Raw genomic sequence first — 27,862 nt, 5'->3', positions numbered from 1 at the left:
GGAGGAAACTGAGGCTCAGGAGGGAAGGCAGGTTAGGCATAGCCACGGGCAGGCGTCTGTCAGCTGATCAGCCTGGTAACTGTTGACCTCACTGCTCCCACCTCTTGAGCCAAATCTACCTGGTAACTGGTGATATCACACATTCTATCCTCGGGCTCAACCTACGGCAAAGTGGTAACACCACTGAACAAATGCAGTGCCTAAAGAATGTACCACTTACTACATTGCAGGCTAGCCTGAGCAGGGCCGCGATGCTGCTCACCTACAGTTGTGTAAAATGGTGATTTTCGCTCGGGTTTATGGGATGTGAGCTTCAAACCAGGCTACTAGACTGCACACTGCCTGCTTACAGCCTCCGGCAGTCCTTCTCTGTGAAAACTTAACCAGCTTTAGTGCAACACTTTCTCCATGTTAGACAGAGGCTTGAGAGCTTTACAAAACGCTACAAGATGGCAGTGATTATGTATATATATATATATATATATATATATAATAGACACAGAGAACTCCCCACAGTGTGGGCTCCTGAGTGTGTGACCCTCCACATTTCTGAGTTCACCTGTGTGTTCAGAACCAACCTCTCATCATCAACATCACCATCATTATTGTTGTCGCTATTCTATGGATGGAACCCAGGGCCTCATAACATACCACACAGCCATGGCCACCACACAGCCATGCCCACCACACAGCCATGCCCACCACACAGCCATGCCCACCACACAGCCATGCCCACCACACAGCCATGCCATGCCCACCACACAGCCATGCCATGCCCACCACACAGCCATGCCCACCACACAGCCATGCCATGCCCACCACACAGCCATGCCCACCACACAGCCATGCCCACCACACAGCCATGCCCACCACACAGTCATGCCCACCACACAGCCATGCCCATGCCTCACTGGGGCATTTTAGGCAGGAGCTCTACCACCGAACCATAACCTCAGCCCCTCACTGGGGGATTTTACATTGCAAACTTTTTCTTTATTTTAAGATATATTTCATTGTGTTTGTGTGTAAGTGTGTCTCTGTGTGTGTGTCTGTCTGTCTGTCTGGGAACCCATGAAGGCTAGAGAGGGCATCAGATGGTATCAGCGGCAGTAGTTATTTGTGTGTTCTGGAATCAGAACTTGGGTTCTCTGAAATAGCTGTAAGTTCTTCTAACCACTGAGCCAAAAACTCTCCAGCCCCTCTTTTTTGGGGGACAGGGGGGTTTGAGACAGGGTTTCTCTGTGTAGTCCTGGCTGCCCTGGAACTCCCTCTGTAGCCCAGGCTGGCCTTGAACTCACAGATCCACCTGCCTCTGCCTCCTGAGTGCTGGATTAAAGGCGTGCGTCACCACTGCCAGGCAGCTTCTTACGTTTGAGCCTGGAACTCCCTGGTTTTGGAGTTGGCCTTTAGCTTTCTGTCCCCCTGCCTCAGCCTGCTTTGTCTTGGGAATGACTGGTCTCACTCAAAGTGAGGTTTTTTAAGAGCAGTTGGTGACATCCACAGTTCTGACTGTCCTAACCTCCCCAGGTCTCCTGTCCCTTACGTACTGAGAGGGACAAAGACAGGGGACCTGCAAAAGTCACATGCAGACTTTAGTGGGACACTGATGGCATTTAGTTACTACACATTGCTCCCAAGATAGAGCGACATGAAGCCAGGACATTGTAATCCACACCTGAGGATGCTCAGTCCCCCCAGTCAAGAATCTGAAGCAGATGTAGCCAAAAGCTGTTCTTCTGAACCTTTAGTGGGCACTCTTCTTCAAAACAAAGCAATATGCTATAGGTTTCCCCCCAGAATACGAATCCAAGGGTTGTAGCTCAGTGGCAGGACAATGGGCTAATGTGCTGGCCCCAAGGCTCAAGTTCCATCACTAATACTTCACGAGACAAAATATATGTCCTAGATGAGCCCGGTGGCCCAGATCTGTCATCCTAGTTACTTAGGAGGCTGAGACACAAGAATCCAAAGTTCAAGACTATCCAGAACAACTTAGTGAGACCCTGTCTCCAATAGATTAATAGAGGGTTGAGGGTGTGGCTCAGTGGTAGAGCACCTGCCTGGAATCCCCCAGTGAGGGGCTGGGGTGTGGCTCAGTGGTAGAGCCCCTGCCTAGAATCCCCCAGTGAGGGGCTGGGGGCACGGCTTGGTGGTAGCACAGTTCCTGTACCATTCCGGAAGCCCTGGGTTCAAGCCTCTCTTTGGAAACTCAGTTTTGTGGCTTCGTAAATGCGTCATGGCTTTAGAAAAAGCAGCTAGATCATTTTAGCTTCCCAGTGAGTCATTGTGGGTTTTCACATGGGCTCTGCCGCGTGCAGCGTGGGCAGGGCACCTGCCACCTTTGGCTTGGGTTCCGCATTCGTAAAATGGCCTGGTGACATGGTGTCGCCTTCCAGGGTTGGGATGTGGAATAACATAAGGAGGACACTTAGCTCCACGTCACAGACATGAAGCACTCTGCCGCCTGCCAGCTGCTCGGCTTTGGGCGACTCACTCCCACCCTCTGGGCCCAGCTTTCTGCACCCATAATATGAGGATGCCAAACGGCATCCTGGCGCGGCTGTGACGAGGCTGAGGCAGATCCCCTTTTCAGGTGGCCCCGCGAGGCTCAGGGAAAGGACGCTCCTCGCCAGGGTGCGGGTGGAGGGGCCTTGTTTTTCCTTACATGTGCCATTCCTCTCTTCCAGCCAGAAGCTGCAGGGTGAATATTTCCGGTACAAAGGTATTCCCTTCCCGGTTGGCATGTACTCGCCCGAGAGCCTCAGCCTGGCAGAGAACACTAACAATGTGCGGGACGAGGACATCTTCATTGTCACCTACCCCAAATCAGGTACATAGGACGCCAGCTTGGACTCAGGGAGGAAGTGGAGAGGGAAGGGAACCTGGGAATTTGTCCTCTGCTGGAGGCACCTACCTGGGCTCTGCCCACTAACTGCCTGCTCCAGGTCAACTCTGAAGGCCTGGCCAACCCCTCTCCCCTCCCCACACTCCCCTCAGACCTCCCCTGTCCCCTTGGATCTCACAGCACTGAGCGTCCCCAGACCTCCCCTGTCCTCTCGGCCCCCACAGTATTGAGTGTCCCCAGACCTCCCCTGTCCCCTCGGCCCCCACAGTATTGAGTGTCCCCAGACCTCCCCTGTCCTCTCAGCCCCCACAGTATTGAGTGTCCCCAGACCTCCCCTGTCCCCTTGGATCTCACAGCACTGAGTGTCCCCAGACCTCCCTTGTCCCCTGGGCCCCCACAGTATTGAGTGTCCCCAGACCTCTCCTGTCCCCTCAGCCCTCTCTGTCCCCTTGGCCACTGTGTGGTCTGGTGGGTATTTTTTTTTTTTTTTTGAGACAGGTTTTCATGCAGCCCAGGCTAGTCTTGAACTCCTGGTCCTCCTGCCTCAGTGTCTCAGGTTCTGGGAGGGCAGGTGTGTGCCACCAGGTACAGCCTCGTTGATGGAATCTCTGCTTTCTCACCGGAAGGCTATCTGAGTTCCCCTGAGAGCTTTGTCTGCATTGGACATTGTTATGCTCTCTGAGCCTAGAACCAGGCTGCTGCCTAACATGTTTGTGGAGGACGTACTTCCTCTCCATTTCATTCTGAACTCACTCGATCTTCACAGACAAGGAAAGTCAGTGTTCTGGTTTTCTTTTTGTGATTAAAAAAAAAAACACGCCGGGCGGTGGTGGCGGACGCCTTTAATCCCAGCACTCGGGAGGCAGAGGCAGGTGGATCTCTGTGAGTTCAAGGCCAGCCTGGTCTCCAAAGCGAGTTCCAGGAAAGGCGCAAAGCTACACAGAGAAACCCTTTCTTGAAAAAAAAAAAAAAAAAAAAAAACAAAACAAAACAAAACAAAACAAAACAAAACAAAACAAAAAAAAAAACCACCCTGACAGTGCAGGTGGCAGTGGCGCACGCCTTTAATCCAGCACTCAGGAGGCAGAGGCAGGCGGATCTCTGTGAGTTCAAGGCCAGCCTGGTTTACAGAGTGAGATCCAGGACAGCCAGAGTTACACAGAGAAACTCTGTCTTGAAAAACAAGAAAGAGGGCTGGAGAGATGGCTCAGAGGTTAAGAGTACTGACTGCTTTTCCAGAGGTTCTGAGTTCAATTCCCAGCAATCACATGGTGGCTCACAAACATCTATAGTGAGATATGGCGCTCTCTTCTGGCCTGCAGGGGCACATGTAGGGAGAACATTGTATACATAATAAATAAATAAATCTTTTTTTTAAAAAAAAGAAAACAAACAAACAAACAAACAAAAAAACCGGGACCCAGCCAGGTGGTGGTAGCGCACACCTTTAATCCCAGCACTTGGGAGGCAGAGGTAGGTGGATCTCTCTGAGTTTGAGGCCAGCCTGGTCTACAGAGGGAGTTCCAGGACAGGGTCCAAAGCTACACAGAGAAACCCTGTCTCTAAAAAACCAGAGAGAGAGAGAGACAGAGACAGAGACAGAGACAGAGAGGCAGAGGCAGTACCCCAGTTGAGACTCTCGGGTAACCCTGGACAGTGTTGACAGCTAACTAGGAGAGCTGGATTACATCTGTAATCCCGGCATGTTGGAGGAAGGGATCAGGAGATAAAAGTCATCCTCGGGTACAGAGGCAATAAGACCCTGTCTTTAAAAAAAAAAAAAAAAAAAGCCGGGCGGTGGTGGCGCACGCCTTTAATCCCAGCACTCAGGAGGCAGAGCCAGGTGGTGGATCTCTGTGAGTTCGAGGCCAGCCTGGTCTACCAAGTGAGTCCCAGGAAAGGCGCAAAGCTACACAGAGAAACCCTGTCTCAAAAAACCAAAAAAAAAAAAAAAAAAAAAAAAAAAAAATCTGACTCATGCCACTGCAAGAGTGAACCTTACAGACACCATATTAAGAGAAATAAACTGGACACAAAAGGAATTGCATGAGGCCCTTAAAGTAGCCATGCTTGGAGGCAGAAACTGTGAGGCAGAAACCAGGAAATGGGGCCTGCATGAGATAAGAAAGGAGGGCATTGATCTAACGATTACAATTCCTGTTTGGAGAAAGGACAAGCTTTGGAGGTCAGTGGGGATGATTATTGCAAAACTACGAGGTTGTATGTGTGTTGCCTAACGGAAATGGTGAGGATGATGAGGCCTGCGTTGTGTGTATTCTAACACAAAGGGAAGGAAACTCGCCAGCAAAGGACTTCCACCATGAACTGGTCTCGCAGAGCATAGAGAGGCCGCACACGCAGGAGTAACCCCACCCTCTCCAGGCAAAAGGAACCCCCAGGCAGCAGTGAACTGGGGAGCGGGGCTTCCCTGCTCTTGTCTATGGGTTCAGGCTCACTGGAGAGGTGCTGAGATGTCCTGGTGGAGGATTCTTGTCATTCTAGACCCTGTGCTAGAGATGGACTCTCTAAAGAGAGCGGCCACTGAGAACAGTGTCGGACATTCGTGTTCTTCTGGCGCCCTCTGCTGGTGATTGAGAACTGAGCCCGCTAGCTAGGGAGAGCCTTCTGCCCAGGAGCCCGGGCCCAAGGCTGATGATGGAAGAGAATACTGAGCCTTGGGCCCTTGCGCAGGGACAGGGCTCCTTGCTGAAACATGGCATTCAGATACAAGAGATAAGCTGGGCGGGCATGGTGGCATAGGCCTGCTGTCTTTGCTAGGCCAGGGTCTGAGGAGGGAGGACCCCCAAGGCTGGCCTGGACAGTTTAATGTGATTTTTTGTTGTTGTTGTTTTATGGTTTTGTTTTTTGTTTTTCGAGATAGGGTTTCTCTGTGTAGCCTGGCCTTCCTGAAACTCACTCTGTAGGCCAGGCTGGTCTCAAAGATCTGCCTGCCTCTGCCTCCTGAGTGCTGGGATTAAAGGTGTGCGCCACCACTGCTTAATGGGATCTTAATGTGTTTCATGACAAAAAGTAAAAAGAAATGAAGACGTAGCTCAGCAGTACAGCAGTAGAGCCTGTAATTCCCCAGTGAGGGGCTGGGGTGTGACTCAGTGGTCCAGACCTTGCTCAGAGCATTTCTGAAATTCCCTCTTACTACAAACAAACAAAAGAAAAAAAAATCCCTCAAAAATATTTGGCCAGGTGTAGCGGCTTTAATCCCAGTACCCAGAAGGCAGAGGCAGGAAGAGCTCGATGAATCTGAGGCCAGCCTTGTTTGCATAGAGTTCCAGGACAGCCAGAGCCACATAGTAAGATCTTGTCTTGAAAACAACTATAACAAAATGCAATAAATAAGGGTAGTGAAATGGCACTTGCCACCAAGGCTGACAACTCGGATGTGAGTCCCAGAACCCACATAAAAGCCAAGCACGGTAGGGAGCTTGTGCCTCTAACTTCAGTGCTGAGGGTAGAGACAAATAGATTCTGGGGGCTTCATGGCCAGCCAGTTTAGGGGAGATGGTAAGGGTCATGTTCAGTAGGGAACCCTTTCTTAAACAATGGAGAGTTATAGAAGAAGATACAGTGTTTCCCTCTGAGCTCCACACATTCGGAAGCGGGCAAGTCTTCCCAGAGCATGCAGGTACCACACACACACACAGGAAAGCAATCAGAGTTTACATGCAGTATGCGGCTCAGTGACTGAATGAGGGGTTCCTACCTGCTCGTTGGGCTGCAGTCTGTCATTCAGGGAAGCAGAGATAAGGGAATGCATGCTGACACAGCAGTGTCTACTCCCAAGATGCCCAGGATCTCCACGAGCAGCCAGCGCAGAACTGGAGTTACAGGGCTAAATTTATTTTTATTTCATGCAGATGGGTGTTTTACTCACAGGTATGTACACCATGTGTGCACATGGCCCACAGAGGCCAGAAAAGGGCCAGAACATAACCCCCTATTGGGGTGTATGTGTACCACAGAGTGAGTGGAGGTCAGAGGACAACTTGTGGGAGTTGGTTCTCTGCTTCCACCACGTAAATCCTAGGGATCAAACCCAGATCATCAGGCTTGGCAGCAGGTGTCTTTACCCTCTGTGTCTTCTTGCTGACTGAAGCCTTTTCTTTCATTAAAAAAAAAAATTACTTTTATTTTGTGCAGATGGGTGTGTGCACCATGTGTGTGCAGTGCCCACAGAGGCCAGAAGAGGGTGTCAGATCCTCTGGAACTGGAGTTACAAGTGGTTGTGAGCTGCCACGTGGGTGCTGGGATTTGAACCTGGGTCCTCTGCAAGAGCAGCCAGTGCTCTCATCCACTGAGCCATTTCTCCAGCCCCCTTGTCCTCATCACAGTTCTGTTGCTGTGAAGAGACCGCATGGGCACTGCAACTCTTATCAAGGAAAAGCTCTTAACTGGGGCTGGCTTACAGTTGTAACCCATTATCCTCAGAGCAGGGAGCACGGCGGTATGCAGACAGACAGGGTAGCTGAGAGTTCTTCATCCAGATCCTCAGGCAGCAGGATCCTGGGCCTGGCTTGAGCCGCTGAAACTTTCAAAGCCCACCCCCAGTGACACACTTCCTCCATCGAGGCCACACCTCCTAGTCCTTTCAAATAGTGCCACTCCCTAGCAACCAGGCATTCAAATCTATGAACCTATGGGAGCCTTTTTTTTATTTAAAGATTATGTAGCAGTGTTCTGCCTGCATGTATGCCTGCAGGCCAGAAGAGGGCGCTAGATCTCATTACAGATGGCTGTGAGCCACCATGTGGTTGCTGGGAATTGAACTCAGGACCTCTGGAAGAAACAGCCTGTGCTCTTAACCTCTGAGCCATCTCTCCAGCCCAGGAAGCCATTCTTTTTTTTTTTTTTTTTTTTCTTCGATCTCTTGAGACAGGGTTTCCCTGTGTAGCCCTGGCTGTCCTGGAACTCACTTTGTAGACCAGGCTGGCCTCGAACTCACAGAGATCCTCCTGCCTCTGCCTCCAAGTGCTGGGATTAAAGGCATGCGACACCGCCACCGGCTCAGAAGCCATTCTTAATCAACCACTACGCCCCTGTTTTTTGTTTTTTTTTTTTTCTGAGACAGGGTTTCGCACTGTAGTCCAGCCTGAGCCTCCAGAGTGCCGGAATGACCAGTGTCCACACCTGGCTAGGCCGTTGGCCACCTTGCCTCCTGCTTTCCTAGCCGGCTTCAAACACAGTGCTACCATTGGGATATGGTTCTATTCCCACCCCTTGCCTTCTGCTCCCAGCTAACCTTTCTGTTCTCCTGGTAGGTACCACCTGGATGATTGAGATCCTCTGCTTAATCCTGAAAGATGGGGACCCCTCATGGATCCGTTCTGAGCCCATTTGGCAACGTGCACCCTGGTGCGAGACCGTCATAAGCGCCTTCAGCCTCCCAGACCGGCCCAGCCCCCGCCTCATGAGCTCCCACCTCCCCATTCAACTGTTCACCAAGGCCGCCTTCAGCTCCAAGGCCAAGGTGAGGTGGGTGGGCTCTGGGTGAGGGTGTGAGACTGATCAACTGTGTGGTGAATACACACGTGAACATGTGGCCCTTGGGAGTCCACCTTTTAAAGGGGAGCAGACTCTAGGCTAGACGTGGTCATGTGTGCCTGTCATCCCAGCACTTGGGGAACTGAAGCAGGAGAGTGGTCGTGATTTTCAGGTCATCGGGGCTACAGAATGCTACCCTGTCCAAAACAAAAAACAAAAACCCTGGCATTGGTGGCATACGCTTTTAATCCCATCACTGAGTTTGAGGTCAGCCTGTCTACGGAGTGAGTTCCAGGACAACCAGGGCTATACGGAGAAATCCTGTCTCGAAAAAACAAACAAACACACAGAGCAAAACCATGAAACTGATGGAGGGGCTAGAGGAGCAGGCCGCGAAGTCGGCAGAGCCGTAGCGAGCACGCAGAGCCCTGGGCTGCATCCCCAGTATCCAACAAACTAGGCTTGCTGATGCTCACTTGGTTTTTGTTGTTGTTGTTGTTGCTGCTGTTGTTTTTTCTAAGACAGGGCTTCTCCGTGTAGCCCTGGCTGTTCTGGAACTCGCTCTGTAGACCAGGCTGGCCTCGAACTTGGAGATCTGCCTGCCTCTGCCTCCTGTGTGCTGGGATTAAAGGCAAATGCACCATGGCCTGGCTAATGCACACTTGTATTCTGAGTACTCAGGAGGGGAAGCAGGGAAGGTCATCCTTGGCTAAGTAGTGAGTTCAAGGTCAGCCTGGAATATACAGGAATGTTTAAAAAACAGCAGCAACAACAACAATAACAAAACCAAACAAACAAACGAAAAGCAAGGTGGTCCAGAGTGAGGAGCTACAGGAACTGGGGAGAGGGGAGAGAGACGCAAATGTCCTCGGGTGAGTGAGGTGATCTGTGGCACAAAGGAGGTCCTTGTGGCTGAAGCCTTGTGAGCCAGGGGAAGAGGGGTTGGCATAAGGTCAGAGACAGTAACAAGTAGACAGCTGTGTAGCCTCCCAGTGGCAGGGTAGGGGGCATGGAAGGGGCCAGTGCTGGGCTGGCACACTGGGGATTCCCTGGCAGGAACTGGAAAGACAGAGATGCCATTGCCCAGGCACAGGCCCGGGGGAGGATGGAGCTGGGCCTGCATTTGACTTTTGTTTTGTTTTTCTTAGATTGTTTATTTTTCTCTCTTTTTTATTTTATTTTTTTATTTTATGTGCATTGGTGTTTGCCTGTGTATATTGTGTGAGGGTATCTGATCCCCTGGAACTAGAGTTATAGACAGTTGTGAGCTGTCATGTGGGTGCTGGGACTTGAACCTGGGTCCTCTGGAAGAGCAGCCAGTGTTCTTAACCACTGAACCATCTTTCCAGCCCCCTATTTTTCTCTTTTTAAGAGCAGGCCTCACTGTGTAGCCCAGGCTGGCCTTGAACTCACAAAGATCCTCCTGCCTCTGCTTCCCAGTCAGCATGTCACACCATGATCTCCCTCATCCTGACTCTCGGGCCTTCTTCCCATGTTTTGTTTCCAGAAACCAAACTGGCTCAGAAACAGGCCCTCCTTCCTCTAATGTGGCTGAAGGAGGCTCTGTCCCTCAGGATGAGCTGAGCTGAGCCTGCTCCACCGGGAGTGTGTCCTGCTTGCAGGGTCAGAAGTGGGGAGCAAGGCGGGCCACCTGGGGCGGCCCTGCTGTACCTGACACCTCCTCCCTCCCCGCTGTCTGTACACAGGTGATTTACTTGGGCCGGAACCCCCGGGACGTCATGGTCTCTCTCTATTATTACTCCAAGATTGCTGGGCAATTGAAGGACCCTGGTACACCTGACCAGTTCCTTCAGGATTTCCTCAAAGGAGAAGGTGAGAAGTGGGGAAGGAACAGGCAGGAGGGAGATGGGGAGAGACAGAGATGCAGAGAGACAGATGTGGAGAGACAGAGATGGGGAGAGACAGATGTGGGGAGAGACAGAGATGGGGAGACAGAGATGGGGAGAGACAGATGGGGAGAGACAGAGATGGGGAAAGACAGATGTGGGGAGAGACAGATGCGGAGAGACAGATGTGGGGAGACAGAGATGAGGAGAGACAGATGGGGAGAGACAGATATGGGGAGAGACAGAGATGGGGAGAGACAGATGGGGAGAGACAGATGTGGGGAGAGACAGATGGGGAGAGACAGATGCGGAGAGACAGATGTGGGGAGAGACAGAGATGGGGAAAGACAGATGTGGGGAGAGACAGAGATGGGGAGAGAGAGACAGAGGTGGGGAGAGACAGAGATGAGGAGAGACAGAGATGGGGAGAGACAGATGGGGAGAGACAGATGTGGGGAAAGACAGAGGTGGGGAGAGATCGAGGCTAGCAGAGATAGATAGAGACCAGGTAGACAGACAGACAGACAGACAGACAGACAAAGAGGCAGAAGAGCAGAGATACGGTCCCTCCTCTGCTTGTCAGAGGTACGGATGGTGGCCTGAGGGTGGAGCGTACAAGAGCTGGTTGGGGCTGGGAGGGTCCCGACGCTGGCTGAGAGGCAGCCAGGACCGGGTGGCCTGTGCAGCTGGTCCCGAGAGCCATGGCCCTCACACCCCCTCCACTGCCTGCAGTGCAGTTTGGCTCCTGGTTTGACCACATCAAGGGCTGGATCCGGATGCAGAGTCAAGAGAACTTCCTGTTTATCACCTACGAGGAGCTGCAGCAGGTTCGTCCGTCCGGCGTATGCCAGTGGCCCTCGTCCCTCACCACGTGCTCCTGGAGGCCTGCCAACCTCCTACCGGTCCTTGTACCGGGGAAACAAAGCCTGCGGTGGTCTGGGATGGGAAGGGGGTGACTGCAGGCAGATAGGGCAAACCAACTCACCATCAGATGGATGCACACTTAGCAGGAGAGTCTGCAGCCGCAGCCAGTACAAAGGCCTGGGGACCCCCCCCCACACACAACTCTCTCTCGCCTCTGTCACTCCTTCTCATGTAGCTCAAGTATCTGAGGATGACCCTGAACTTCTAATTCTCCTGTTTCCCACTCCTGAGATTACAGAGTGCATGCAGTGGTCCAGGCATGTGCCAGGGACAAACCCAGCACTTCCTGCACGCTAAGGAAGTGCTCTCTTTTATTATCTATCTATCTATCTATCTATCTATCTATCTATCTATCTATCTATCTATCTATCTATCTATCTGCCTGTCTGTCTGTCTGTCTGTCTGTCTGTCTATCTATCTATCTATCTATCTATCTATCTATCTATCTATCTATCTATCTATGATCTATCTATTTATTTATTTTTTGGGTTTCTCTGTGTAGCCCTGGTTGTCCTGGAACCTATAGACCAGGCTGGCCTCCTTCTCAAGATCTTCCTGACTCAGCCTTCCCCAAGTGCTGGTATTGCAGGCATATTCTGTAGCTGTCAACTTTTTCAGTTTCGGGGATTGAACCCAGGGCCTTGTGTACATTAGGCAAGTGGTCTACAAATGAGCCGTGACTCCAGGTTCTCGCTGGGAGAGTCTAGGCAGGAATTCTACATCCTTAGCCTTTGCTTTGTTTTTTTTTTTTTTTTTTAAGATTTTATTTATTTATCATATATACAGTGAATGTTCAGCCTGCAGGACAGAAGAGGGCACCATATCTCATTGTAGATGGTTGTGAGCCACCATGTGGTTGCTGGGAATTGAACTCAGGACCTCTGGAAGAACAGCCAGTGCTCTTAACCTCTGAGCCATCTCTCCAGCCCTTGCTTTGTTTTTTAAGTTAAGAGTCTCACTAAGTTTCCCAGGCTGGCCTTAAACTTTCAATCCTCCTCAGTCTCCAGAGTGACTGAGATAACAGGCTTGTGTCACCAGATCTGGCTTCTGGAGACACTTTTTGTAAATTCTCAGCGCACAGGGCATCTCCTCAGAAGCAATAGAGAGGGCAGCTCTGAGCGTGACCGTGAGGAGTGTGCCTGGCACTGGTGTGCTGTGCCCAAGCCCGCCTCAGCCTTGTCTCAGCGTATCGAGTGGGGATGGTCAGCTAGGGTCTGAGTAAGGGCGTATGGGACTAGTCACAAGGAGAGCCAATGCCTGCCTCCTGCTGCTAATCACCAGTGAGGGCCTGCATGCAGCTGCTCCCAGAGGAGGGGAGGGGAGGCCCAGGAGAGATTCATCCACAGGAGCTTGCCATCCAGCACTCAGGAGGCAGAGACAGCAGATCTCTGCGAGTTCACAGCCAGCCTGGTCTGCAGAGCGAGCTCCAGAACAGCCAGAGGTCCATGGTGAAAAACCAAAGCAAACAATGAAATAAATAAGAAGGCTAGCGAGGTGGCTCAGCAGTTAAGAATACTGGCTATTGTTGCCGAGGACTGGATTTGGTTCCCAGCACCCACATGGCTCACAATTGGCTGTAACTCCCAGTTCCAGGGGATTTGATGTCCTCTTCTGGCCTCTGTGGGGGCCAGAAGTACATATACCTGTAGGTAAAACACTCATACACATAAAATGATAACTTTTTTAAAAAGTAGAGTTGAGCCAGGCAGTGGTGGCACATGCCTTTAATCCCAGCACTCAGGAGGCAGAAGCAGATGGATCTCTGTGAGTTCAAGGCCAGCCTGGTCTACAAAGCTAGTTCCAGGACAGCCAGGGCTGTGCAGATAAACCCTGTCTTGAAAAAACAAATGAAAACCAAATAACAGCAAAAAGAGTTGGTAAGTGGACTCAAAGGGTGAAGTCGCTTGCTGCCAGGCCTGACGACCTGAGTTCAATCCCCAGATGTGGAAGGAGAGAACTGACTCCTGCCATTTCTCCTCTGTTCCACATGTGCACATAAACACAGCACACACACACACACACATGCGCGCACACACACACGAATGTAATAAAAATTTAAGTATATATTCACTTAAAATAGCAATAGTCCACCCATTTTGAGCTGTGAAAGTTGTAATGTTATGGGTCTACCCTGGTAAGTCCCCACTGCTATTCAGAGGAGGAAGCGAGCTTAGCGCTCTGGAGAGAGTCAGGTGTTTGCCATAGACACACAGTAATTCCCTGCAGCCCCCATATTTTTTTCCATTCTGATAACTTCTTCTGATGGAAAGTTCTCGAAGACGTTTCAGCACCATGTCTCCCTCCCTCCAATCAGGTTTTATTCTCCAAACCAAAAACTGGGCCATGGAGCCAAGCACAAGTTCTGGGCCACTCCTGGGGTGCATGGCACCGCCCACATGTGTGTTTCTGGGACAGGCCTGTGGCTCAGAGAATAAAGGGTTATGAAACAGGAATGACCTGGAAAAGCAGACTGTGGGGCTGTGCACCGACCAGCTACGCAGAGCGCTCCACGCCGCAGATGGCTGGGAGGTTGAGGGACCGTGCGGCTTGGGGGCCCGAGTCTCAGCTTCAGGGCTGTGTGACTTTGGACAAGTGTCTTATCTCTGGACCGCTGTTTGCCAGCTAGGGTGTGGCCTTTCTTGCGAAGCTGATGCCAGGATCAGCACAAATGTGATTGAGGACTTGGGTCACAGTTTGGTACTCCGGGGACTCGAGCCAAGTGTCATGAAGGAAGACAGCAGTTGAGTTTATCAGCGGCAAAGAGCGGATCGAGAACTCGTGTGCTAAGCTGCAGAGGGAGGAAAGTACAGTGTGGGAAGCAGGAGTTCCCAGCAGACCACTCTGTCCTTGAAAACCAGGCCTGGGGGTACTCTGTCCTGTGTACTGGGGAGCCAGGGAATCAAGGGAGCCAGGCAGGCTGGGAAAGGGGCGGCAGAGGTGAGGGTCTGCGAGGGAGAGGGTGGGTGTGGGCCAGGATGGGGACGCTGGGGACACAGAGACGAAGGCATGGCGAAAGACTGGCAGGCAGGACAGGGATCCGGGCTGAGGCAGACAGGGAAGGGTAGCCCTGGAGACCAGTGGCGGGTCGGGGGGGCAGAGCAGCCCCACCCACAGCTGTCTGCTTCTGCTCTACAGCAGGGTTTTCTTTTTTCTTTTTTTTTTTTTTTTTTTTTTTGGTTTTTCAAGACAGGGTCTCTCTGTGCAACAGCCTTAGATGTCCTGGAATCCACTCTGTAGACCAGGGTGGCCTTGAACTCACAGAGATCTGCCTGCCTCTGCCTCCCGAGAGCTGGGATTAAAGGCGTGCGCCACCAGCACCGCAGCCCAGCAAGCAGGGTTCTTGTAAGCTGCTGGGCTGACTTCAGCAAACCTACACTTACCCACCTCCTGTAGAACCAGCCCTCTAGAATCCTGGAGGACCGGGAGGCCCACCATTTTGGCTTGGAGGGGAAACCGAGGCAAAGAGCCAGGAACCCCTCCAGGCCACCCAAAGTGGTCCCCACCCCACTGACTATTCCTCTTCCCACTCCAGGATCTGCGAGGCTCCGTGCAACGCCTCTGTGAGTTCCTGGGCCGGCCACTAGGTGAAGAGGCCCTGAGCTCTGTGGTGGCCCACTCGGCCTTCGGTGCGATGAAGGCCAATACCATGTCCAACTACACACTGCTGCCGGCCAGCCTGCTGGACCACCGCCAGGGGGCGTTCCTGCGCAAAGGTACCACTGTGTGCTTCTAGGCGGTTCACAGCTTCGGGAGGCCACATGGAGTGTACAGGCCCCAGACTAGTCTCCACTCTCAGCAGGAGGTCTGGCATTACAGGTGCCTGCCTGCTGACCTGCCTCCATCTGGGCATCCGCCTGAAACAGAGCATTCTGAGTGTATCCAAAGCAAGGCTCCAACAGCATCCTGCAGCCAAAGGCCCCAGGAACCTTTGTATTAGTGCAGAATAATCCAATGTTTAGTCGGGTGTGGTGGGGCTTGCCTGTCAAACAAGCCACACAGAGTTGAGGCTAGCCTGGGCTACTTTAGACTCTGTCTCCAAACGAAGCAGGACTCTGGGACAACACAGGAGTCCCAGGTGGTCTAGGTCGGTCCCTCATCTCCAGATCCTCTAGATGTGATTTCATGTTCTAAATTCCAAGAACGGGGAATGAGGATATCTAAGGTGCATCAGCCTCCTCTGGGGAACCTCCTGATCTCACCAGAGGTGACATTGACACGTAACTGAAATTCAACAGGCTATTCGAAAGGGCCCTTCCCACACAGACAAGAGGTGGACCCCTAGCGGTCACTGTGATATGAGGGACCAGCACTCAGGATTGCATGCTTGTTGGGGGCACCTTGCTGAGACAGCTCGCTGGCTGTGGGGACCTCAAGACAGTCCATTCATGTGCAGCCTCCAGAGAGCCTGACTGGGGTGCTCTGGCCATCAAGTCACAGCAAGAGTGCTGGAGGCCATGTTGGGAATCTGAGGGTACCAGAGTGAGACAGCCTTGTGCTAGCAGAAGCAGCTCCCAGAGGGTGCTTGGGGGCTTAGAGGGAAGTCAGTTCCAGGAAGAGATCTAGGAGGTCAGAGGTCAAAGGGCAGGGCAGACAAGAGTCACCTAGGTGTAAGGGAAAGAGGCAGTAAGCATGGGGGATCTGGCCAGGTGGCACAGATGGTGTGGTTGGTCATGGTGAGGAAGGCAGAGGGGGCACCCCAGCAGCTCCTCAATGCTCCCTTCCTCCGCCCCCTCCAGGGATCAGTGGCGACTGGAAGAACCACTTCACTGTGGCACAGAGTGAGGCCTTTGACCGTGTCTACCGCGAGCAGATGAGGGGACAGCCGAGCTTCCCCTGGGACATGTCCCCAGAGGACACCAGCCCTGATGGCGAACCTGACCCTGAGCCCAGCCCCAGCCCTGGCCCCAAATCAGGATCCTCTGATGACCCCACCCCAGCATCCTCACAATAAACTTGTCACTCCAATGATCCCTTCCTCCATGATGCACTTTCAGGGGCAAGTGGGGGATGCAGGTAGGCCTCGTACCCAGTCACACCCCACGGAGACAGAATGCAGAGATGCTGCAGAGGGCCGGTGTGACTCACTTCCCGTCCCAGTGCATAGGAGGCAGAGGCAGTAGGATTGCAAGTTCACACCCAGCCTGGGTCACTCGGTGACCATAGCAAAGCAGCATAAAGGGGGTGGGGAGGCCCGCACTGAACACAAGGACACCAGGCTGGGGCCTGACCCCTGGACCTGAGGGAGGGGAGTTGGGGGGAACCCCGGGTCTGAAGGAGGACTGGGAAGCGTGCTCTGATCTGGACTCTGGAACTGGGAGGCTGAGGGAGGGCACGGTTGGGTTTGGGAAAGCCACGGAGATACATGTCTGTGTTGTCAGAGTTTAATCTGAGCAGAAATAGAGGGAAGCATTCCGGTGCTCTCCTTTAGTTCCCACACAAAATTCCAGACATATTCCACTGTCTCAGTGTCCCAGTACTTCCCAGGCCCTTGTCTTTCAGCCTTGCCCCCCCCTTAAACTCCATCACTGTTAACACCCCTTTCCAAGACTCACTTTACCCACTGCCCCATACATGGGTATGGGTGCTTTTCCTCTAGGGTCGCCCCACAATACATGGTGGGGCAGCTAGGCCTGTCTCTGAAGCAGTCCTATCTGCTGCTCTGGAACATTCTGCCCATTTCCAGATGATGACGCTGAGCCCTTAGCTCTGCTGAGCTCACCCAATTCTAGAGCAATTAAGACCAATCCCTTCCACTGCCCAGATCCCAGGCCAGAGGCCTCAGACTCAGCCAGTGTCTGGCAGGGGCTCTGAGCTGACCATGGCTAGTCAGCCATATCTGGCGAGAGCTCCCATCAGCGTCGCCTTCCAGGGCCCGAGCCAGAGGTCCACTCTGATGTGGCGTTGTCTCCCAACCTCCTTTGGGCTGGAGATAGGTAATGCAGGCGGCGGGTTGGAATCAGGGGGAGGGGGCCACCCCAGGGCTGTGACCGGGCTAGTGGGTGGGAATCCATCTCAGCCCTGGGCCCCCCTCCAGTGCCCCGCTGCCTCATCAGGGCCCTGGCTGGAGTGTCCTTGGAGACCCAGGACTTCTTGATCTGTGAAGGGAAAAAAAAAAAAAAATGAGGTGAGCAGTTGCTGGGGCTGTTGGTGGTGTGCTAGCCTAGCACGCACGCACGCACGCACGCACGCACGCACGCACGCACGTACGCACAAGGCCTGGGTTTGGGCCTCAGCATCATATGAACCAGGCATGACAGACACAACTATAATTTCAGCACTCAGAAGGTGGAGGCAGGAGGATCAGAAGCTCAAGAGCAGCCTGGACCACATGAAACCCTGTTAAAACGAGGAGGCAAGAGGTTGAGAGATGGCTCTGTAGGTAAAATGCTTGCCGTGGAACCGTGAGGCCCTGGGTTTGGGTTCCTCGCACTCGTCTAAAAGCTGGGACTGCCCGGTAAGCATCTGTAACCTTAGCGCTGGAAGGCAGAGCTGAGTGAGCCCAAGGCTCCCTGGCCGGGCAGTCCATCTGTGCAGTGAGAGACACTGTCCTAACAATAAAGTGGAGAGTGACAGAGGAGGACCTCCAGCATGGCCATCTGGCTCAACAGGCACACACAGGGGCACGCCTGCACACACACACCACACACACATAAGAGGAAGAGGAAGTGAAGCTTGGGGCCCACAGGGAGGGAAGTGGAGACCTGGGACCCCAGACCCACAGGGGATGCCTCTCCTCTTGCCTCGTATCTGGGGAAGGACAGGAAGCAGCTGAAGCCATCGAGGGGAACAAATATTTGTCGAGGGAGGGGAACCTCAGTGGAGGCGAGGCAAGGACCTTGACCTGCCCCACACCCTTTTCTTCTAGCTTCACTGACAGGAGTGATTCCACTCCAGTTACCAGGGGTCAGATAGGGAAACTGAGGCCAGCAGGGGTTAGCTCACTGAGGGACATAACCCCACCTGCCTGCATCCTGGGTGAGGTTACTTGTCTTCCCATATGGCCCTGCTGCTTCTCATACAGCAACCCATCTCACAGTGAGAGAAACTGAGGCTCAGAGGCAAAACCATTCCCAGGGCTATCCAAGCACTCCCGAACAGTTGCAAGGGGATTCTCCACCCCCTCCTTTTCCCCAACACCCCCATGGACACTCGGATCTATGAAGTCAACATGTCCTACTAGGAGAGAGAGCTGAGTTCCAACCCGTCTCAGGGGCCTCAGTCCCCCCATCTGTGAAATAGGTAGGTTACGTTTAACCCACTTAGCCAGGCATGGTGGTGCACACCTGTTATCCCCTTAGATGGGAAGTGGAGGCAAGAGAATCAGTTCAAGGCCAGCCTGGACTATAAGACTCCCTTTCAAAAACAGAACTTGCTTTGGGGTTCAGTGTTCAAGCAAGGCCTCCCTGTCTTTCTGCTTCTCTGCCTCAGTCCTTATCTGGGAGTCTCACCTCATTGTCCCCATCACTGGAGCCAGAGAGCTGGGACAGGCGGCTGAGGTCCCACAGAGAGCGGCTGGGCCTGGTTGGGGGACCACTGGCTGTCCTGGTACGCTGTACACTCCTCAAGATGTCACTGAGAGCTGGCCCTGTGGTGGTGGGGGTCTCCCGTCTGTCCCCCTCCAGGATGTGGCAGGCAGCCAGACGGTGAGCCAAAGGCCTGTCAGACAGCAGTGGGGCCACAGGAGCCACAGGACAGCGTAGGGCCACATGGTGTGGGCTTCGGGGCAGCTGTGAGCCCTCAGAAGGGCTGAACACGGGGCTTCGAGCTGGTGCTGGTGGGAGAGACCTGGAAGCCGCATACAGGACACGGAACTCCTGGCTGAAGGCATCTGCGATTTCTCCTGTGAGCAAGGTCACCAGGCCTCGGTGCAGGCGTGAATCACTCCATGTGAAGCTAGGGATGTAGAGCTGTCGTCAGGATCTGTGCAGGGTGGCACCCACCCTAGTCCCCAGCCCCTGTGATCTTAAGTCATGATCTCACAGGCCTCAACTCCTCTGGTGGGGACACCATGAGATAAGATACTTATATCATCAAGCTGGGCCTGGTAATAGCGGCTGTAATCCCAGCACTCAGGGGGCTGAGGCAGGAAGAATTACACAGTTCCAGAAAAGCCTGGGCTACGTGAGACTATAACACACAAGCAAACCCAGGAAAGCTGTATACTGATCACCTGAAGTCACATGGGCTTCAACATGGGCTCTGCTCTGTCCCCACTGAGGGATATCTAATTGCCTCAGTTGCTTTATCGTGAAATGGGGTTGGTCTTCTAACACCCACAGCAGGACCATTTTAACTTCCACAGGCTCCCCAGAAATGCTGCATTTCCTAAGCATCCCTAAGCATGTGCACTGTACACCAGGATCCAAGCAACATATCTGCCACACAGAGCAAGTGCCCTGCATGGGTTGCATAGGGTGGTACCTGCACTGTCCTTGTCCTTCACATGGCTGTGGCTCTAACATCTCAGGGCAAACGTGAACACATGACACAGTAGGGGTTTCTCTTACTCAGTTCAGGGGCCCTGCACGTGTCAAACACCCCACTATGGCCTCAGTGGACCATTGGTAAAGCAAGATCTCCACGTGCAAGCAGAGCTCATATCAGCATGAGAGAGTCAGCATTATGTGAGGGTCCTTCAAGTGTCCTTACCTTGGCAGGACAGTTCTGGTCCCTTCAGCCTGTGGTGGGACAGGCTATGACCCCTCCCCCACCCACAGCAGTCAGGGAACCTGAGGGTCTGTGAGGTCACCAAGTTCCATGGCCCAAATGCTTGAGGGCAAGGGTGCTGGCCCATCTCCAACCCAAGGACTCAAGAGCTCCTGAGAGGGACACGTTGTATTGGGAACCAGGAACACTCCAAGTGCTGACCCCTGAGCCAGGACGAGGGGCAGGAGGTGCCATCCAGGAGGCCCCGGCCTGGCTTGGGTGCTATCCACGCCGCCAGGCCACCATGGTCCTTGGCTGGCCACTGGTTCTGGTGTTGGTCCTGTGCCCGGGTGCGACAGGCATCAAGGACTGCGTCTTCTGTGAGCTGACTGACTCCACTCAGTGCCCAGGCACACGCATGCGCTGTGGGGACGACGAGGATTGCTTCATAGGTCACGGAGTAGCCCAGGGCGTGGGGCCCATCATCAACAAAGGCTGCGTGCGCTCCACCCGCTGTGGCCGTGAGGAACCTGTCAGCTACATGGGCCTCACCTACAGCCTCACCACTACCTGCTGCTCTGGCCAACTTTGCAACGGGGGTGCTGGTTCTGACACGGGGACCCCCAGCCTGGCACCGGGTCTGCAGCTGCTCCTGGGCCTGTCGCTGCTACTTCAATACTGTCTGTGACCTGCAGGAACCGCAGGGCCTGGGACTGTGCCCTGTGCCCCCCGCCTCCACCCCTTCCCCCCATTAAATGGCCAGAGGTGCGGTCTACCTCCTGTGGCCCTGGCTTCCTCTGGGCTGGCAAGGCCCCTGGCATGCCATCGTGTGGGGTGCGGCCTGTGACTCTCACTGCTCTGCTGTGCCCCACTGGTCCTAAGACGCACACCTTTTCACTTTGCTCAGGTGCCTCTTTGTGTCCGCGTCACCTTAGAGTTCGTGAAATACGGTAAAAGACAGTAATACCGGATGGGGGTTCAGAGCACTTTTTTTGTGGGGCAGGGATGCTTTTTGAGGCAGGGTGTCCTAGCTGAGGATGGCCTTGACCTGTGTGATCTCCTTTCTGTGTATGCCACCACGTCCAGCTCTGAAGCACTCACGCCATGTGTCAGGCACTGCTCTGTCCTCTGGCAAAGTCCAGAGGACAGTGATACTCGGAAGCATCGTGGTCTCGGGGCTGGAGGGTCTCAAAAGGTGAGCAGGACCAGCAGTGCCAACACCAAGGGGGGACTTGTGGAAGTGCATGTCCCCACCAGTGGCCAGGTGAACGTAGACAGCTGTGCTCCAGCAAGTCTGCTGGGTAAGGCCTTCCTTACCCTTCTAGAATGGTGGTTCCTGGATGCACCTCATATCCTGGGCACCTGGCCACGTCTGGAGGACTCTGAGAATGGGTAAGGGGCACCACTGACATCTGCTAGGTGGAGGCTGGGATGAGGCTCAGTATGCACATGGAAGGGGGCCCACAATAGTCTGACCCCTATCACTTCATCCTGAAGGGAGGGTACTGAGGCACAGGGAAGGGAGAACGTTGCCCAGTAGCTAGCAGGGTTAGGATCTGAATCCAGGCCATCTGGCACCCAGAGTCCATGCCTCAGTTTCCCAAGTTGGGATTCACAAGGCTAGAGAGAGACACTTCAGGCCACTCACCTGGCCAAGAACAGAGACAGCCCTGAGTGTTCTGGGGCAGAACCCTTCTCCAGGAAGGGCATGTGGATGCATTTTAAAGATGAGCACAGGGCACAGAGGCCCAGAAAGGGTGTTCCTCTGGCGACCCCTCCCCCATCATCTGAGCAGTTGAGGGAGGACTGGGCACAGGGTGTCATGAGGGGACACACCTGTAGGATCCCGAGATGACCCTGTCACCGTCCAGCAGCAGGAACTTCTCCCGCACATGGCCGCTCACCTGCCGTCGCCTGCGGCTCTGGAAGGTGTGGCCTTGCACAGTCCGGACGTCCAGGTTCTGGAAAGGGCACACTCTATGATCCCACGGATACTGTCCCAGCATCCACAGGGCCACTGATACTAAATCTTAGATTCGGGGATACCTAGCTCTGCCTCAAGGATCCTTTTAGGACAGCCATCCCCTTCCCCAATGACATGGGTTTCAGATCTTAGGGAACCCCAGTGACCTAGGAACCCATATAAAAGTCCCCTTCTGAGGAATAGGGACATTTAAATGTCTCTGGCCTGGTCCCTACCTCAGTGGTCCAGGGGTTCACCCCTAGCTGCTGAGCTAGTGCCAAGAAGGCGGGCAGATGCTCTCGGTCAAGCAGTAAATAGACAGGTACCCAGCGGCGTGTGGCAGCATCCACCATGTCTGTGAGCAGGTCAGGGTCGGTGAAGACATCCATGACTACAGCCACCAGCTAGGGTGGGAAAGGGAGAGACACGGGATGGTGAACTGTGGCAGAGGTAGAGTGCTCTGGAGACATGCTTCAAGGCCTGGCTTCCATGGGATGATTGGGGGCTGCAGGGAGACACCTACCCCAAATCCGTCCTGCATGGAGTGTGAGCCAGGCTGCCCTTTAGGAGATTCCAGTTTCCAACTGAAAAAGCTTCAATCCCTGGTTGACTACAGATTGTCCCTTATAATGCCAAAGGTCCACAGCTCCATGTCAGGGCTGGGTGCTGGCAGGCAGGCAGGCTAGTCCACTAAGGTGTGCTGAGAGCTTACTTGCAGGCAGACAAGGTTATGGTGGCATCTGACTCATTAGCCAGGTCTCACAGTACAAAGAGCTGAAATCGAACCGTGCCTGTTTCCTATGCCCTCTACTCCTGGAAGGCTGTATATACTAACCCATGTAGACCACTGGGCATTGGACCCAGGGAAACCCAAGACTGTTACCTAAGGAATGGGGCGTCAGGGGGCCACAGAGTGGGGAACCACACCCAGGGCTTTCCTGGAGGAAGCCAGAAGTCTCTGGTTTGGTATAAAAGGGGGCTGACACAAGTGGTCACAACTTGGCTCCAGAAGCAGGGACACCAGGTCTTAGTAAGAGGCCTCCAGGTCTGAGGGGAAAGGGATAAACCCTGGGCCAGGGCGAGGGCCAGGGCGAGGGGAGCATGGGTATAACCTTGCAAATTCCAGGGGCGTATGGGGGAAAGCCTAGGTACTGGTGATTGGGGGAAGGGGGTGACACCCACCTTTCGAGCAGTCTGGATCTCCTGGCGTACCAACTCTTTAATAGGTGGCTGGCCCTCGCCTGGTGGCTGAGTGTAGAGCTGAGCTCGGGTGATACCCTTCCAGGCAGTGTCCTCCGGCCAGCCCAGCCGCAACGGGGGTGCCGGCTCCTCAGACTGCCCAGGCCAGTAGGTCAGGCTGCCAATATTCCCGTCAGTGACAGCGGTCCCTGGGCCTGCTCCACATGGCTCCTGGCTTGGTACTGTCCAGTCTTCAGCAGCTGCAGCCAGGGCCTGAGCCTCATCTGCACTCAGAAACGGGGGCAACCTCTCCTGCTGCACACAGGCCCGGAAGGCCTCTTCCCCACTGCTCAGCAGTGCTTCCAGAGCTAGCCGCTGGGCCTCAGAGTACAAGCCGCCAGGGCTGGCCTTGGTCAGGGCTGGCTCACCAGCCTCCAGCCCCTCTCCTTCCAGAGCAGCCAGCTGGGAGGCCGCCATTGGAGTCACACAGGGCCTCAAGAGGCCAGTTCCTGGAAGGTCTGGATGGCTTTTGGGGTCTGACCATCTGGGGTCTTGTGATTCTGTGTGGCCACCCAGGGTAGCCCTGAGAACATCCAGAGTTTCCCTGAAGCTGTCCCTGACTCACAATCCCTACAGTCGATACTGATTATCTGATCGCCATGTGCCTAAGGGCCACCTGTCAGCCATTTCTCCCACTGTGGTACGTTGAAGGGTGCCTCGGTCAAACCACAGGACCACCTCCGACTTGGAGCCAGTGGTCTTAGGTGACCCTTAGCCTGCCCTAAGTCTGGCTACCTGCCAACCATTTCCAGGTAAACGGCTGATTGCATGACCCTGGCCGTCCCGACTATAATCAATGGCTTCAAGGGCTGCAACACATCATTTTAGCACCTGATAGACAGGAGGATCAGTTTCCGAGTCTCAGTAAACCTTCCTGCCCACCAGCTCCCACCGGCTGAGACACCTCCCAGTTAGGCCTGCCATGGAGACCATGGTCTTCCCCACAGGTACCTGCCAGTCCTTCAGTGAGGACCTTCCCAACTTCAGGGTAGGGAGGTGGCCTCTGCTGGGACCCTAAGACCAGTCTGAGCCCTCGGCAGACGTGAGTGCCTCCTTCCACCCACTAATCCAGAGCCTAGCCTGGGTCTCTATCAGTTTCAAGGTCTCCTGGCTGCACCTACTTCCTGGACAGGAACCACCCTCTCCTACCCCATGTACCTCTCAAGTCTGGAGCTGGTCCCAGCCAACTAGCACCACAGAGCCCAGAGGAAACACTGGAGTATGGCCAAGGGTCCCCTTCCCTGGACCCCCGAACCCCACTGGGTCAGGCCGGGGACCAGCTTAGAAGCTGCCTCCTCCTTTCACTGAGCTGCTGCTCTCCCAGGACTCTCCACCCAGCTGGGCGTTGGCGCCAGGGACACAGCCCCTTGTGCAAACGCATGGGAGGGCCTCCTGGGAAGCTCGCTCAGGCACTGGCCATTGTCGTACCAGCTTCCTGGGCAGTGCTCACCTGTTCCCACGCCTTCCCCACACCCTCAGCACAAAGATCTCGGGAAAGATTAATCCTAGGAGGAAGCAGACACCTGACACCCAGCATGGGTGGGACTCTAATCAGAGGCAGAGTGCTGCACAGGAGCAGGGAGGCACACCACCCCCTCCCCAGAGACAGCTCTGTATGTACCAATGCTTTGCCCGCCATGGGTGGGTCAACCCATCCTGCCCCATCCCGACTTCATGAACACACAGGACCATCAACATTCAAAGCTTTTTTTTTTTAATAACAGTAAGATCCAAGGTTAGTTTTTGTAGCCGCGGCTAGCCCTTCTGCCTCTGGCACGTTCGAACTTCCGGCCCTTGGAGCGGACATAGGGTCTGTGGGGAGAAAATGGGGGTGAGAGAAGCCCAGCTCACAGTGGCCAATGGGACCTGTTCCTGTAATGCTGGGAACTTCTTCTGGGCTAGGAGGATGAGAGCCTTCATGGGGACCACCAGAGATTGGTACAGGCTCTGGGTAGCCCATAGTTTTGACCACCCCCACCAGCCACCGTGGCTAACAGCTACCAGGGGACAAAGCCTGAGCTCTTTGCCTGATACTCACTTGGTATGGCTGTGTGGGGTTCCTGGGGCCTTGCCAAAATGCCGGTACACCTCTCGGCCCTTCCGAGGACCTGGCCAGGGAGGGAGGAAAGTTTAAGTAGAGACCAGGAACTTTGACCACTGGGAAGGCTCCCCAAACCTAGGCCCTCAATGCAGCCCTCACTCACCAGACAGGAGCACAGTGCCACGGCCCTTGGGAGACTCCAGGGCCAGCTGGTCGAAGGTGAGGATCTTACCCCCAGCCTTGAGGATACGGCTTCGGGCGCGGCTGCTCACTCGCAGTGCACACACCTGAGGGGCAGACACCAGGAGCTGTGGGGACTGTCACACATCCTCACATAGCACTCTGACAACCAACTCCACCAGAATCTCTCCAGTGGATGGCAAACACCCTCGAAGCTTCAGGTCCAAGCGGAGTCCCAAGCACTGTACGTTACAGCAAAGGAATGGAGGAAAAGCAGACCGTCCAGCCCAGGAGCCACGCTGTCAGCAGCGCACACGATGCAGAAACATCGCTACACAGCAAAGCTGGAGTTTGCCCGCAGAGAAGTTCCCTAGGCCCACGCTGGTCACTTACCTTCAGTTTAGGCACTTCGAGAATCCGCACATCATCTGTGACCGTCCCCACAACCACAGCGGTCTTGTTCTCTCGGCCAGGAAGCTTCATCTTTCGGATCTGAGGAGCAAACAGGTTAAGTCACTCTGTATTCACACTTGTCACCTAGAAGACCAAGACTGCCAACGGCCGAGGCCATCTCCCTTCTCCCCCAACACTGACAAGTCTCTGCCAGATGCCTGTGATGTGCTATCTTTATGTGCACAGAAACACAGACAAGACTCCTCCTCTAACCCCAGCAGTCAACCAAGCCACAGAAACGCCCTGGTGGAGCCACAGCATGGAACTCTGCACCGCCTGCTGGCCTCAACAACCCAGCGAATGTGACCTGAGTCGTGGAGTCCTTGGCGTCTAGTGCCCAGCATCCAATCCAGACCTAGTTCTCCTGCCCAGGTACTAACCATCCGAGACAGGGACAGAGGTGGCCGGTTAGTGCGACTCATGAACAACCTTTTCAGCACAACCTGATTGAAGGTGGAGTTGGTTCGTCTGGCCAGAAACCTGTACAGCTGGAGGGGAAAAGCAAGAGTGGTCACGTGACTGTCCCTCCCCCAAACATAGAAATACCCACAGTGCTCTCTCATCCTGCCCCCTTCTGGTCCCTCCTCTCCCGACTGATGCAGTGGCCAGAGGCTTACCTTGACCAGCAGCCGCAGGTAGATGTCCTGGCTCTTGGGCTCCTTGCGTCGAACCTTTCGGTCCTTGTTGTGGCGAATGTCAACACCCTGTGGGAGGTGGAGGACTACTACAGAGCCAATTCCTAACCCAGACAATTGCCCCCTCTTTTTGCTTTGTTCTTTTCAAGACAACATTTCTCTTTGTAGTCCTGGCTGTCCTCGAACTCAAGAGATCCGCCTGCCTCTGCATCCCAAGTGCTGGGATTAAAGGAGTGTGCCACCACTGCCTGGCTGGCCTGTTATCTTTGGTAACATATACAACTGTTACTTATCCTTCATTCATTCAACTACTATCTATTCATTCAACTACTCAAACCCCAGGCCCACCACCAAGCCTCTCAGCAGCTTCAAACATTCATAAGTTAAAATTTCAAATCTTGTCTGGTTAGGTCCAGAATAGTGATAGATAGTAACTGGCATGGTATTACTACTCTAAGTTCCAGACAAACCAAAAACCCCAAAAGGATCCCAGGAAGATTAAAATTGGAGGGGTGTGTGCGTGCGCTCCACCTACCTGACATTTCCCACCCATGATAAATGACAAGACCTTTTGTGTGGGCCTGTTACCATCCCCCCCACACTCCTGAAACTCAGTGAAATCCTGGCTCAGAATAAAAACTAAGATGTACAAGACACCCAGCTAGCTCAGTCTACCTTAGAGCACTTGCTTATCGTACAGAGATCCTTGCAAGAACGTTTACTTCTCAAAACTGCCCCAAATCTGGCAAATAGCCCCAAAAAAGCCAATAGTAGATTCTAGACATGTAAATATCTTTACGGATGACAAAGTGAGACTCTCACTATCTACTTCTGAACAGTCCTAGGAAGGCCGGATGCCTGAGTTATTTTATCCCCACACATTTCCCAAGCTGTGAGCATCCAAAAGTGGTTACTGAACTGCTGCTAACAGCACCGTTTAACGACGAGCACCTTCATGAACGTCTTCCCAACTCACAAGGCATGGACGGGGTTACTATACACCCTTCCGCCCACCCGAGACCCAATCCCGGGAAGGTAGAGCTCCGCTCTCCGCAGGGCTCAACTTCCCACATTACAGCTAAGGAAGCAGGGCGTAGGGGTGCTTCCGGCAATCCGAGCACTCAAAAGGCTGAGGCGACGGTACTGCCGTGAGTTCGAGGCCAGGCTGGATTCGCTGTGCGTTGCAATCAGCCGGGGTTACGGAGTGAAACTTGGTAAAGGAAAGGAGCCTCCGGAGGCGCCGAGGGCCGGACGCCGGCTGCCGTACGTCCCGGCCCCTGCCTAGTCCCCACAGTCTCCCTTGACATCAACCGCGGCCGCCCGCACCCCTCTGACACGCTGCGACCCGGCCCCGCTGAGGATGGCAGCGGATGGGACAGCCGGAGACTAGGGGCGCTCACCATGATGGCGCCTCCTGCTCGGCCAGGTCCGGAAAGACTGAGCTGCGCCGGAGTGGGCGGGGAAAGGGCGCTCTGCGAGGCGCACTCGTGACGCTGCAAGGACGCTCTACCCTGCGTTGTGTCTCTCTGTGGTGTATTGGTGACGACACACGGGTGCGACGCGGCGCTCTACCGCAATCTGGGTTTCTCTATG

General features: G+C 54.0%; 4 protein-coding genes across 5 annotated transcripts in view; 2 read left to right on the top strand and 2 right to left on the bottom strand.

The window, feature by feature from the left end:
- Window positions 1–16,080, top strand: part of Sult2b1 (sulfotransferase family 2B member 1) — a 29,821-nt gene extending 13,741 nt beyond the window's left edge. The window contains exons 2-7 of the mRNA XM_059276997.1: window positions 2,688–2,830; window positions 8,119–8,327; window positions 10,048–10,174; window positions 10,921–11,015; window positions 14,645–14,825; window positions 15,849–16,080. Of these exons, the coding sequence (XP_059132980.1) occupies window positions 2,688–2,830; window positions 8,119–8,327; window positions 10,048–10,174; window positions 10,921–11,015; window positions 14,645–14,825; window positions 15,849–16,063 (970 nt within the window). The 3' untranslated portion in view covers window positions 16,064–16,080. The remainder of the gene's footprint in view (window positions 1–2,687; window positions 2,831–8,118; window positions 8,328–10,047; window positions 10,175–10,920; window positions 11,016–14,644; window positions 14,826–15,848) is intronic.
- A 465-nt stretch (window positions 16,081–16,545) lies between these two features.
- On the bottom strand, window positions 16,546–23,454 carry Fam83e (family with sequence similarity 83 member E). 2 transcript variants are annotated; one of them, XM_059253396.1, is made up of 5 exons: window positions 22,904–23,454; window positions 21,958–22,125; window positions 21,595–21,719; window positions 18,561–19,005; window positions 16,546–17,207 (listed from the first exon to the last, which is right to left on the bottom strand). In XM_059253396.1, the coding sequence occupies exons 1-5, from the start codon at window positions 23,375–23,377 to the stop codon at window positions 16,965–16,967; spliced, it is 1,455 nt and encodes a 484-aa protein (XP_059109379.1). In that variant the 5' UTR covers window positions 23,378–23,454; the 3' UTR covers window positions 16,546–16,964. The 2 variants fall into 2 exon arrangements, 1 of the variants encoding a protein (XP_059109379.1); XR_009377081.1 differs by lacking the exons at window positions 16,546–17,207; window positions 21,595–21,719; window positions 21,958–22,125; window positions 22,904–23,454 and adding an exon at window positions 19,762–19,881 and having other exon boundaries at window positions 18,894–19,005.
- Spaca4 (sperm acrosome associated 4) lies at window positions 19,865–20,660 on the top strand. Its single transcript, XM_059253397.1, has one exon. The coding sequence runs from the start codon at window positions 20,063–20,065 to the stop codon at window positions 20,444–20,446; it is 384 nt and encodes a 127-aa protein (XP_059109380.1). The 5' UTR covers window positions 19,865–20,062; the 3' UTR covers window positions 20,447–20,660.
- Window positions 23,455–24,651: 1,197 nt separating the features above from the next.
- Window positions 24,652–27,835, bottom strand: Rpl18 (ribosomal protein L18). Its single transcript, XM_059276979.1, has 7 exons — window positions 27,670–27,835; window positions 26,252–26,338; window positions 26,015–26,122; window positions 25,575–25,673; window positions 25,165–25,288; window positions 24,999–25,068; window positions 24,652–24,772 (listed from the first exon to the last, which is right to left on the bottom strand). Exons 1-7 carry the CDS (start codon window positions 27,670–27,672, stop codon window positions 24,697–24,699), a joined length of 567 nt encoding a protein of 188 aa, XP_059132962.1. The 5' UTR covers window positions 27,673–27,835; the 3' UTR covers window positions 24,652–24,696.
- Between the last annotated feature and the right edge of the window lie 27 nt (window positions 27,836–27,862).

This window comes from Peromyscus eremicus, chromosome 1 (assembly GCF_949786415.1).
Source record: "Peromyscus eremicus chromosome 1, PerEre_H2_v1, whole genome shotgun sequence".
In the NCBI taxonomy this organism is placed as follows: Eukaryota; Metazoa; Chordata; class Mammalia; order Rodentia; family Cricetidae; genus Peromyscus; species Peromyscus eremicus.
This window is presented reverse-complemented; position numbering and strand designations above follow the sequence as displayed.